The sequence below is a fragment of the Pseudophryne corroboree genome, chromosome 6 (genome assembly GCF_028390025.1).
Source record: "Pseudophryne corroboree isolate aPseCor3 chromosome 6, aPseCor3.hap2, whole genome shotgun sequence".
In the NCBI taxonomy this organism is placed as follows: Eukaryota; Metazoa; Chordata; class Amphibia; order Anura; family Myobatrachidae; genus Pseudophryne; species Pseudophryne corroboree.
In genome coordinates this window covers 517,218,798-517,231,709 of record NC_086449.1, presented here as the reverse complement: position 1 = coordinate 517,231,709, position 12,912 = coordinate 517,218,798, and the positions used below count along the sequence as shown (strand labels likewise).

Here is a 12,912-nt window from a genome sequence, read left to right as displayed (position 1 = left end):
CTGAGCAGCTAGGCAGCCCACAACTCACCTTCCTGCACTATTTATTCAGGGATTACTTGCTGCTCTGTATGGGCACAGTATCTAATCAGTACAGAGTAGTGAGCCAGGGGCTGCCCAGTTGCTTGGGGAGTGCTGGGCACGCCCCCAAAATGATGAAAATGGGGGATTTCACATGAGGTCATGCCGACCCACCAGAGGCCATGCCCACTGACATGAGTACACGCCCCCACAGATATGAGGCCACACAACCTTTTTAGAATCCCTGTGCTTAGAAGTTGGGAGGTATGCATAAAACATAGATATCAGATTCACATTACAGTTTCCAGATCATAGACAGTTGGTTGGTAAAATTAAAAATGTATTAGGGGAGCATTTGTGAGGGGACCCCCCCCCCCCCGAGATTTCAACTGCCTAGGGACCTCCACAGGGTTTAATCCATCACTGCACTTATAGCTCAGGCATCTCAAACTGGCAGCCTAGCCCCTGGTCATGTCAAATCTTGACACTGTCTGACTAGTCAGACAGTCAACAATATAAGGCTTGCCCTGTATAAAGCCCTAAGTGTTCATGAGATCTTTTTGACTGTGGCCAAAACGCCTAAAAAATTCAACAGTATCCCGGGCCTGTACATAATATTGCATATTGTCTGATCTGCTAAGTTCTAGTTGACATTTATGCCCAACTTCCATCCAATTTGAAGTGCACCAGTGCATAAATAAATCACATGCAGTTTGCTCATCTCTAGTAACAGGTTAATACAGTTATCATAGTTTATAATATATTTACGCTTGAAAACACAGTAGAATAAAACGACAGCTGAATATTGAAGCTTTTCACTTTTATTTGAAACGAATGTGAAATGCAAACAGATGTAACAGGTTTATACATGGAATAAAAAACATATAACTTCTTATTACATTGTAACGGAAATAGCAAAACTGTCCAATAACATAGTATTGAACGACAATGTTATGTACAAACCAGGAATCCTAAAACAAGAATAAAAAGACTGAGAAAGCTTACAAAATGCTGTTACATTTTTTAAGAACAATTTTCACAGTGTCTGGTTTCAACCCTTGTAAAATAAGGCTATTGCTACATATATCAGGAATATTAATATTCTGGAATATTTTTTATCACATTCCCAAGGCAGATAGTTGCTATTTCAAAGTGATTGATCCGAAACATAAGTGGTGGGGGTGGGGGAAAACAGAAAAAGATAAATAACTACGAATAACAATCAATACATTTGGGGTGAATTGTGTTCCTGCTGATTTTTGCATTTAAACTAAAACAATACAGAAGATACATAAATAATTATCTTACCATACATGTAATGATTAGACAGTCTCACCGGTTGCTGACTGAGAACGGCCACGTTAAGGATCCTCATTTGGGCATACTTGCAGTGTGGATCTGTGATATATCGTACTGCATATATTTGTAATCGATCACGTTTGTGAACATTTATTATTCAAAATTGCATGTAGTTACTATTTGCTTGTTTAATGCATACACTTCCAGTAATGTAACTGTTTGTATTCTCTATGGGGGGAATTCAAATGTTTGAAAAGTCAGTTGGGTGTCTGTTTCTTCCTGTCTATTAGATAGAAAAAACAGACACCCAACTGACTTTTCAAACAATTGAATATCCCCCTATGAGTGGCAATCACCATGTATTGATATCACAACACACATGGATAGCACAGCAGTGACAAGGAAAAGGTTAAATGACCCAGGAAGCCTGTTAAAATCTGACCAATACAGTGCTATTTTATTAGGATGCCTTTGTGACCTATTGTGTAGGGACTAGTGTAGCTAATCTGTACTGTGTTTGTGAGGTACTCCTCTATTCTTTGCGGTATATACACTGGCCTGTACTGTCCTTGCCAAATAATGCGTCCTTATTAGAAGTTATATGCTGTTGCGCATTTTATTGGCGGTACTTATTAATTACCTTTGCTGTGAATAAATCTTTTGTGCTTTGGAACTACACCAACATTATCAGTCAGCCAATTATTTACCTTTGATACAAGTTAAGTACTTGGTATGTGGAATGAACTTAAACTGAAATATGGCAGCATATACCTATCTGTGTCTAGAGAGATTTGCTGACAACGAAAAGTAAAATGGTATACTGTAGTCAGACATCTTTGAGTTCAAACATGTTTAAGTTCTGTTCCACCATGACATATTATATCTGTCTTTTAAGCTTGAATAATATATATAGCTGGATACAACAACAGATAGGTTCCTCTGAACATATGCATGTAAATATGCTTTTTATTTATCCTGCATGTAAGTTTGGGGCGGAAATGCACCTAAATCTACATAACACCAATTTCTGCTATTCCTAATTATCTGCCTTTTAAAAACATATTTTGCAGTTGTTCTTTATATATTATTTATTATTATTTGTTTTATTTAATGACACATTAACACAGTATCCCATGTTTCAAATAGATTTTATACACATAAAAAGACTAAGACTATTCTTTTGTTTTCTGTTCCAGTGGTGCCCACACACGGTGCTATCTGTGCTAGTGCGATTTGAGCTATACTATTTGTGCTATGCAATTTGTACTTTAGTGCTATGCGATTTGAACTACATGTGATTTGAAATACACCCGAATTTTAATACACTGTGACTACAATATGTAATACAGGTTGAGTATCCCATATCCAAATATCCGAAATACGGAATATTCCGAAATACGGACTTTTTGGAGGGAGAGTGAGATAGTGAAACTTTTGTTTTTTGATGGCTCAATGTACACAAACCTTGTTTAATACACAAAGTTATTAAAAATATTGTATTAAATGACCTTCAGTCTGTGTGTATAAGGTGTATATGAAACATAAATGAATTGTGTGAATGTAGACACACTTTGTTTAATGCACAACGTTATAAAAAATATTGGCTAAAATGACCTTTAGGCTGTGTGTATAATGTGTATATGTAACATAAATACATTCTGTGCTTAGACTTGGGTCCCATCACCATGATATCTCATTATGGTATGCAATTATTCCAAACTACGGAAAAATCCCATATCCAAAATACCTCTGGTCCCAAGCATTTTGGATAAGGGATACTCAGCCTGTATTTGCAATGTAGTTCAGAAATACCTGCCTGCACATACTATTTTGCCTTGCAATATGGACTACACGGGAGCGTGCATCGCATCGCAAGGGAAACTGAACACGGTGTGATGTGAACTAGACGCAATGCTATTTGAATTAAAAAAACAAACAAATAGCATGCGATAGGTTCATCTTGGAAACATACATTTGTTTTGGACTGTAAGCTTGATTACAGGATAATATATGGAAACAGAGCTAGTTCCAGCAATTCCATTGAACACCTGTAGACAGACCAGCTTTTCCATACAGTAGGATGCAGAGGTTTTTCCCACTTACTCATAATATAGTTATTTATACCTTAAAGTGTGTTAAACCAACAGATAAATGCAATGCACTCAAACAAATATGTGATACTCAGTGGCATTCCACTCACAGGACTGGCATCACTGTCAGTGAGAGTAAGAAGTCAAGTTATTTCGTAGAGTTAAAAAGTCTGCACTTTGTTAATGCTTCATCTTGAAGGAAAATTATTTGTTCTATGATTTTTCCCTATAACAAGCAATATTTATTAAATGCTTAACACGTTCTTTATTGGCAGTGAAGTAAATCGTCTGCCCAGCACTTTGTCTATATTTAACAAATTAATTGCTATGTAATAAATGTATTTATTAATACATGATAACAATATAATTATTTTAATAAATATGGTTAAACATTATTTAAATAGCAGATAGTTAATACATTTTACATGCCAAATTTATCAAGTGTAATGCAAGTTTGCGAGATCTTGTCATATCTTGAGTAAGTTATATGATATATTTCATTTATCTTTCTATAATATATACGGGGCATATTTATAAAATATTGAGTCCTAGACCTGATCATTATAATTTCTTTATATGGCAATAAGAAATTAATATTCACAAAGATGTAATAATATACACCTGCAGGGACCAGGGCTCAGAAAGAAACCCATTCCTGCAATGTGTAAAACGTAAATCATCTCTTGATAATTTCTGTGGAATGTAGCCCAAAGACTGCAGCAGATAACACCATCTGAAGATTGCATTAGTTAGTGGTGCGAAGCTCCGGAATGCTTTACAATTCAGAGCTTGATAAATCCGACAGCTTAGCAGCCCCCATAGAAAACCTATGGGGGCTGTTTGTGCTGTTGATACTAGTGGGACCAAGGCTGCAGTCCTTCCATGATACAGTTGTTGGAACCTTAATTTTTGCAAGTACACCAATTTTGGGGGATAACCTGCAAATATTTTTTGAAAAATAGGACCCATACAGCAATAATGTAAAGTCATCTCACTTATCAAGAGTTTTTTTTTTTAAATAATCTGTAAGAGTATATTCTGATATAAAAACAGAGTTAACAATCGTTTCCTCTATATATCATTACAATGTTTGTGCCATTATTTATATAGGTATTTTGTGGATGTTTTGTGTTGTCTATTTTTAATTTGTTAATTCATTCACATTTTATTGATATTTTGATGTGAACACATTCAATATAAACCTATCTGTCATTAGAGATGTATTATCTGGATTTGGAAATTTGGGCCAATTTCAGAGATTCAGTTTCTACAGCATGAATGAATTCACCTACAGTATCTTGTCCTAGACATGTTTGGTGATGCTCTGTGTCTGTGAATATTAGTAGCCCAGACTACTGTACAGTTGCGTTTTTCCGACCTTGTTATTAGCCCCACTTGTTACAGTATGATTAGGCAAATAACTGTACAGACAATATATTGGGATATACATTACATCAATGTATTTCTAAAACTGCAGTGAGCAAAGAATTATTAAATACCTATAATTAACACCCCCCCCCCATCCCCCCAAAACAGTAAGTGCATTAGAAAAAGTGGAACATTACTGAAAATGGCAAATACAATTTTTCCCCAAATATTTTAGCCCAAGTTCAAGTAAATCCGCACATATAAAATGTAAGGAATTCTATACAATGGAGTCACTTATTTATTTTTTTATGTGACATATTGCTGACAGATGAATGAATGTTTTCATATTTCATAGAAAATTGTATGTGCCCATTACCAATACAGCAAAATTTTAGTAGGGTGCCTACTGTGATGTATGGAATCAGATTGCTCATTTATCTAGTGAATAATGTAGGGACCATTTAGAAATTCTAATTGCCATGGTAACTAGATCTGAATCACATTTAACAAACCTTTGCCTGAAAAAGCATGGAAATGTGACTCAGATACAACCTCTGTATGCAACTTAGTGTGCCAGGATGAGTGAAAATCAGGTCAGAAAAATAAACCCAATGTAATTAATTACATTTTTGTCAGTATATTCTTTGATACAAAAATATCTTTCGCATTCATTTGTAGTAAAGATATAATGCTCTATAAAAAGGTCATGATAAAAATATACACAGCTAATAAAAGCATTCAGTTTCAGTAACAATACAATAATGACATATGAAGAAATGTCAAAGTGCTAGTTTTTTTATACATATTAAATGCCACAATATTATCTGAACATGCTAGTAATTTACATTATACTGTATGTGCATATCCTACATCATGCAATATGTCTTTGATTTGCCTGGTACTGTTGAAAGACAACAATATATTGTAGTGGTCTAACAGTCAATTCAATATCTGACAAATAGAGTAAGAGCACATATCGGCACCGCTTATTAAGTGCCAGATTACACAACAAATCTCCCATGTTCCACAGTTTTAAATAGCTTATTTTACAATGGTATGATCCATTTTAATCAAAGCAAGCATCATTTAATAAGGACTTTACACATTGAATTTTCCCCCCATACAGCACCCACACACAGAAGCCTGTGTTCACATGCTTACATTAAGAGTAGAAATGTGTGGGTTCGGATTTACCTGAATTTACTCGGATTTACCCAGATCTCAAAGCGGCATCTTATTGGCTCTCAGATGTCACGTGTTTTGGATACCCAATAAGAAAAATCCGGATAAATCCGAACTTGCGCTAATTCTGGCGTTAAGAACCAAGTAAATCTGGACCCGCACATCTCTAATTAAGAGTGAATAAAAGTGCGAGCTTAACTAAAGTGTTAGATGTCAGGTAGGCATCAGATGGCCCTATAACTATACAGTTGGGTTTTGTAGGTAATTATTGCACATTACAGATGATACACTCCCACCTTTAGACTGATATGCAATCCACAAGTGCATAAAGCCATTCTACTTATTGTAAACTACCTAGAAAATGAGAGTAATGCTTCGGATGGCAAGCCAAGAAGCATTAATACAAAAGCAGTATTGTAAATTGTAAAGTGACATCAATTTTGTATTTATATGTAAAACATCTTTCCATTTCAATCGCAGAGCATAGGACCAATCACACCCTTGTTTCTGAGGTAAGATTTCTCATATTTCACTGACAAATACCTCCTATGAATTTTATCTTCATAACAATAATGTTATAAGCCAAATGCTGTTTGACCTAAGATGTAGAACCCTCTGGCACCAATGCGATTGGATAATATGTCACTGAGATATGAAAGCACTAATGCAAATGTGTTGGGTACATTGACACAATGTAAAACTCCATCTATTGCAACGTTGTCATATTTCATTCAGAGTCTTCAGTTATAACTTGGAAAAAAGGGTTCTCAAGCTGTAGTTAAGAAAACAATCTGTAAACACATATATATTTATATTTACATATATCATGACACCACAATGTACAGTTAAATTATATATACCTTACACAAAAATAGCCAAACAAATAAATTATGGAAGACATACATCATGTCTGGTGCTATTTAGTGCTTTAGGAAATGTAGCTTGGTCTTGATTGTAGATATTGGGAGACCTAATGTCTGGCATACACATTTTCTGAAAAATAAAGCAGATCTAGTTTGTATTTGAGACTTTAAGGGTTTTTCTTTATCCCAATGTATCCTACTTTGCCGGTTAGTCCTTACCTCTGTGATACTCTGGGTTCACATTTTCATAAATTGGAAACAAGGGATTATCTTGTTCATTCCGCAGTTTCCTTGCTCTTAAGACATCTCGCACACACTGATGCAAATAAATATATTGTGACTGCAGAGACAAAGAACACCAAAAATATATTATGTGAGAGAGGTGCAAAGAAGATTGTGAATAACATCCATAAATATGAAATCTTAATGTAGTGTTTGTGTGTTATATCAGCGAGTTTAATCACACTGGGCCTAATTCAGATTTGGTTGTTTTTGCTATTGGTGTTGCTATTTTTTGCCGTACGCAATTGCGGCCACAGCCCTTAATGAAGTGGCTCCAGCTACGCATCACACTCCATGTAGGCTTAGATGTCAACCGTGGCACTCTAAATTAACAAGACACCTACAAAAACTCTTGTGTAAAGTTCAATGTGGGTTGCGTAAATCTCGTGCACCAAGTGACTTCCTCATGTATAAGACTATCTACCACTCCTATCATAATGCCCAGGACACTAACGAACAAACATATTAACAAACTTTCATCTCTGCTCAAACCTCTAACCTCAAGTGACTTTTTAATCTGTAATCTCTCTCTCTCTAATGGTATCTTTCCTTCACTGTTCACTGTTCAAGCATGCAGTGATTAATCCCAGTCTGGGAAAAAACCAACTAAATTCTGTTCCTAACTCTCACTCAAATTACCGTCCCACCTCTAAGATTCCATGCCCCTCCAAGCAACACTGTTTACTACTCTCTTCTGATACAAACACTACAATCCCTAGATCTTCAGGACACAGCCCTTTCTTGGTTCTCATTTTACCTATCTAATCACTCTTTCAGTGTCTGCTTCTCTGAATCCACCTCCTCTTGACTGCCACTATCATTTGGAGAATTGCAAGGCTCAGTCTTAGGTCCTCTGCTTTTCTCAATCTATACCACATCTCCTGGCAACTAATCATCTCTTTTGGATTTCAGATTATACTTATATCTACCTATCCTCCCCAGATTTATCACCATCTGTATTGCCTTTCTGCGGTTTCTTCTTGGATGTCATCCCGCCACCTCAAACTTAATATTTCCAAAACAGAATTAATTATACTTCCACAGACCAACAGTAGTTACCAACCTGATATATCTATCACTGTGAGAACTCGATAATCAACCCTACCCCACAAGTTCACTGCCTAGTTGTCATCCTCGACTATGAACTGTCCTTTGTTCCCCACATTTAATCTGTCTCTAAATCTTGCTACATGCATCTAAAAAAATACCCAAAATACAACCATACCTTAAACAAGACAGTGCAAAAACTCTAATCCATGCTCTCATTATCTCTTGCATTGATTATTGCAATAGTCTTCTTACTCTGTCAGTCTCTCCATTGGTTACCTGTATTCTACTGTATTCAATATGAATTACTTTTACTCCCCACACACACAAGCCATTAACCAAACTACACCAACATACATCTGTCCGCTTCGCTCTTCACAAGATCTATGTCTCTCATCCACACTCCTTTTTCATTCCCATTCACAATTGCAGGACATTCTTTGGTGCTGCACCCACTCTGCAGAATGCCCTCCCACTCACAATAAGACTCTCCTCTAGTCTCCAAACCTTCAAGCGTTCCCTGAAAACTACCGCTATAACACTTCCTGCTTTGCCTCATTACAGAGGCGAAGCAGGAAACTACATTGGCATGATGTATGAACAGCTTCTCTGCCGAAGCAGGGGAGAGGAAACTCCCCTCCTCCTGCGATCCCCGCCTGAGCCCTCAGCACATCGGTTTACTGCTTATGCGCTGTGTCTCCATGCCCGGCATGCTCAAGTGCAAGATCTCGCACATGTATGCATGTGCAAGATCTCGCTAATCTCGCAATATCTCACATGCAGCTCGGAGCCAGCAGTAGCCACAGCCAGGGACAGCGCTGTTACTGGCTGTGGTGGATGGGCAACAACACATGCAGCTGTTAGGCTGCAGGAGGTGACAGGTTAGGGTTAGGCTGCGGGGATGGGAGGGTTAGGGTTAAGCACCACTTTGGGGGAGATTATATTTATGCACTAAGGGGGTGGATAAGGTTTAGGCTGCGGGAAAGGGAAGGTTTAGGCAACAATGAGAGAGGTTAAGGGTCAGGGGAAGTTAGGGTCAAGCTGCAGGTAGGGAGGGTTAAGGTTTGGTAGTAAGAGAGAGGGGAGGACATTTCAATTGTCGGGATTCCGGCATTGGTATACTGAACGCCGGCATCCCGACCACCAGTAACTTGTACCCAACCCCCCAGAGCACATATAGATCCAGTGTCCCTCTGAGCTGTAGTAATAATCTGAGTGTCTCTCTTTGTGGGCTGTGTCTGACATGTAATACAGTATGTACAAATGATAGGAAATCTCGGCCTTCAATGTGTTCTCTCATTGGAAGGCGCTACTGCACTTGTACATGTCAGCAAGTAAACACAGTCCATATTAGGGTTAGAAATGCAGGGGCGTATCTACCCATTGGCCAGGATGGCACTCACCAGGGGGGCCAAGTGAGGAGGGGTGCTGCCCAGTGGTGCCACCCATGGCCAGTGGGTAGTCTAACAGTATAGAGGAAGAACCAGTCCTCCCTTCCCCGTGCAGTTGCTCACCCGCAGTGGTGCCCGGCTACAACTACAGCAGGCAGTAGCGGCAGCCAGTGTTATTTGCCCTTGTGTCCGGCGGCTCCGCACAGCACTACAATAAAGAAACTGCATAAACTACAGCTACCAGCAGCCCTTGGGCTGTGAGCTCCGGCAGTAAGGGCTGCCGGGAGCTGTAGTTTATGAAGAGTTTCTTTATTGTAGTGCTGTGTGGAGCCATCACTACTGCCTGCTGGGGGTGGGGAAGACTGGTGCTGCTTCTACAGTGTGAATTATATATATATATATATATATATATATATATATATATATATATATACATATGTATATATATATATATATATGTACATATATAAATGTATTTATATATATATATATGTACACATATATAGTTCATGTGGCGGATGCGGCTCTCACGGGTCTTGCTGACATCTGATAATCACAGGCATCCGATACTGTGTGCTATAATGTTAGGGTCATGAAGAGTTTACTAAGCCCTGGATGGAGATAAAGTGGAAGGAGATAAAGTACCAGCCAACCAGCTCCTAACTGTCATTTTTCAGCCTGTAACATGGCAGTTAGAAACTGTTTGGCTGGTACTTTATCTCCATCCACTTTATCTGTGTCCAAACCTAAGTAAATAGACCCCTATATTTGGGAAGTAGGCATTTACTGTACAGTTGATAATTAAAGTGAAAAATCCTGTAAAGGGAATCTAAGATGCAAACTGGTATTGAATTAATTCACATATTTGACTTATTTGAGATATGCTCCTAGCAATACTGGTATGTTCATTCAGAGAGCTTTATCCAGAACTGTGTTATGAGTAATGATGAACACTTTGCTTAAACATGCAGTCATACCTTTCTCACAATCTTGTTATATGTTTGTTAGTGCACTGCATTTTTATATGAGACCAGCGGCGGATTGGGATGCCGGGACGCCGCACCAGATTCCGTTTGGCTGGTCCGGGCGTCCCTTCAGTGGCCGCTGTCACCCCCCATGCTGGCCGGCTACCGCGATCGGAGCTTAGCTTCGATCGCAGCAGCGTTAGCCCAGTAGCACAGCTCCCTCTCCAGCGACCGTGGAAGCAGCGGCGGATCCCTCCCCTTCTCCCAGTCCCTACCCCCTATCGCGGCATCCTGTAGCTCAGCTTCACCCAATCTCCATAGGCCACCCAATATCCATAGGCCACAGCTCGTACTCTCTCTCGAATTGGCCGCAGCACAGTCCCTGCCCACAACTGCCTCCCGCCCCCTCCCCCGTCACTGTATACATCATTATCTGCTGCTCACACATTGCGACACTCATAGGGAGCCAGCAACATGCGCCTGCCCCATCCTTATGCTGTCAAGTGTGTGTTTGAGGTGTGTACAGATCCCCCTGTAGGGGCAGGAGGCGCTGATGTGGGGGGAGGGAGAGTAATACTATGATGATGCTAATGCCCAGTGACAAGGGAGGATGACGGGGGTAACAGTGATCACCTCATCTGGGGACATGCCCCTCACTGCCTGCTAGGGATGGCCATCGCTGCATTACCTGTGTAAATCCCCCCGCCCTGTCTCCCCCCTCTCACAGCACACCTGGGTACATACGTCTCATTGCCCGCTAGAGATAGCCATCGCTGCATTACCTGTGTAATTCCCCCACCTTGTCTCCCCCCTTTCACACCTCACCTGGGTACGTGCCCCTCACTCACTAGGGTTGGCCATCACTGCGTTACCTGTGTAATGTCCCCACCCTGTCTCCCTGGCTCTACCTGGTGCAATGTGTATAAAGTGCTTTACCTGGTGCAATGTGTATAATGTGCTTTACCTGGTGCAGTGTGTACAATGTGCTTTACCTGGTGCAATGTGTATAATGTGCTTTGCCTGGCGCAAAGTCTATACCGTGCTCTACCTGGCACAAGGTGTAGAACATGCTCTATCTGGCGCAACATGTATAACATGCTTTACCTGGTGCAGTGTGTATAGGAGGTTCTACCTGGTGCAATGTGTATAAGCGGCACTACTATGTGGTGTAATGTGAATTGGCACAATTATGTGGCCACGCCCCTTCCCCACAAAGCCACGCCCCTAAAATTTTGCTGCGCACCTGAGGCGCGCACTTTCCGTCCGTGCGAGTGGTCACGTGTGCTCAGGTCTTCTGAGCAGTAATCCAGCCCACTTGACAGACTCCACCCTCTCAACAGACCCCCCTCTACTATTAGAGCTTCTTCCATAAATTTCCCGGGCTGGTTTTCGATCCCAATCCGCCCCTGTATGAGACTATCTTACCGTTTTCGATCCCAATCCGCCCCTGTATGAGACTATCTTACCTCAGTCTGCACCATGTGAACACGGTGAAGTCGTAGATCATACACAGCTCCATAAATATCCACTGAGTCTTTTATGTCCACTTGTTGAAGGATCCTGTCCAGAGCAATAAATGTCCCCGTTCTACCAACACCAGCACTGAAAACACATCAAAGAAAAGGGATTTTCAAATCCAATGATCAGGATTGTACTTCACAGATGTAGTACTTTGCATGGAGCAAACAATGGGGCAGAAGTATTAAGCCTGGAGAAGTGATAAAGCAGTGATAAGTGCAAGGTGATAATGCACCAGCCAGTCAGCTCCTAACTGTCATTTTTCAAATCCGTAATGATTGGCTGGTGTGTTATTCTTACCTTCCACTTATCACTTTTTTATCCCTTCTCCAGATTGATACATCTGCCCCAATGTGCTTCGCCCTCATATTACTCTATTATGTGCTACATGATACACACTAATTATGCTTAGTTTGGTGTTCTGCTCTCCTCTGTCAAACAATATGTTATTATTACAGGTGTAACCTCAAAATGTCACTAAGGATCAGAATGCAGCCCTTCAGGCCCACTACAGTTGCCAATTCCAAATCTGTGCATATCTTTGTCAAGTGGTATTTGCACCACTGACTTTGAATGAGTAGGGTCTGCAGTCCCTAACTGCAACTGCCCCATCAGCTCTATTTGGTGTTGAAAAATGTACTATTATATTGTATATTTTATTTCCATAAATACAATTGTTAGAGATGGTATGTTCAGCAAAACATTAAATTTATTTAAAAAAAACTAACTGCCCCACTTTACGATAACGCAAACAGCAACCATTGTCTCTACAATAAGATGTATACAGGTTGAGTCACCCATATCAGAAAATCTGATATTCCAAATATTCTGAATACCAAGTTTTCTGAGCACGACTGAGATAGTGACATCTTTGTTTTCTGATGGTTCC

General features: G+C 39.8%; 1 protein-coding gene across 2 annotated transcripts in view; it reads right to left on the bottom strand.

The window, feature by feature from the left end:
* Nucleotides 1-880: 880 nt before the first annotated feature.
* Nucleotides 881-12,912, bottom strand: part of PTPRB (protein tyrosine phosphatase receptor type B) — a 146,110-nt gene continuing 134,078 nt past the window's right edge. Inside the window, exons 32-34 of one of the 2 annotated variants that reach the window (XM_063927468.1) lie at nucleotides 11,972-12,107; nucleotides 7,040-7,160; nucleotides 881-6,950 (exon numbers count right to left, since the gene is read on the bottom strand). In XM_063927468.1, coding sequence (XP_063783538.1) covers nucleotides 6,928-6,950; nucleotides 7,040-7,160; nucleotides 11,972-12,107 — 280 coding nt within the window. In that variant the 3' untranslated portion in view covers nucleotides 881-6,927. The remainder of the gene's footprint in view (nucleotides 6,951-7,039; nucleotides 7,161-11,971; nucleotides 12,108-12,912) is intronic. The other variant, XM_063927469.1, reaches the window with a different exon arrangement.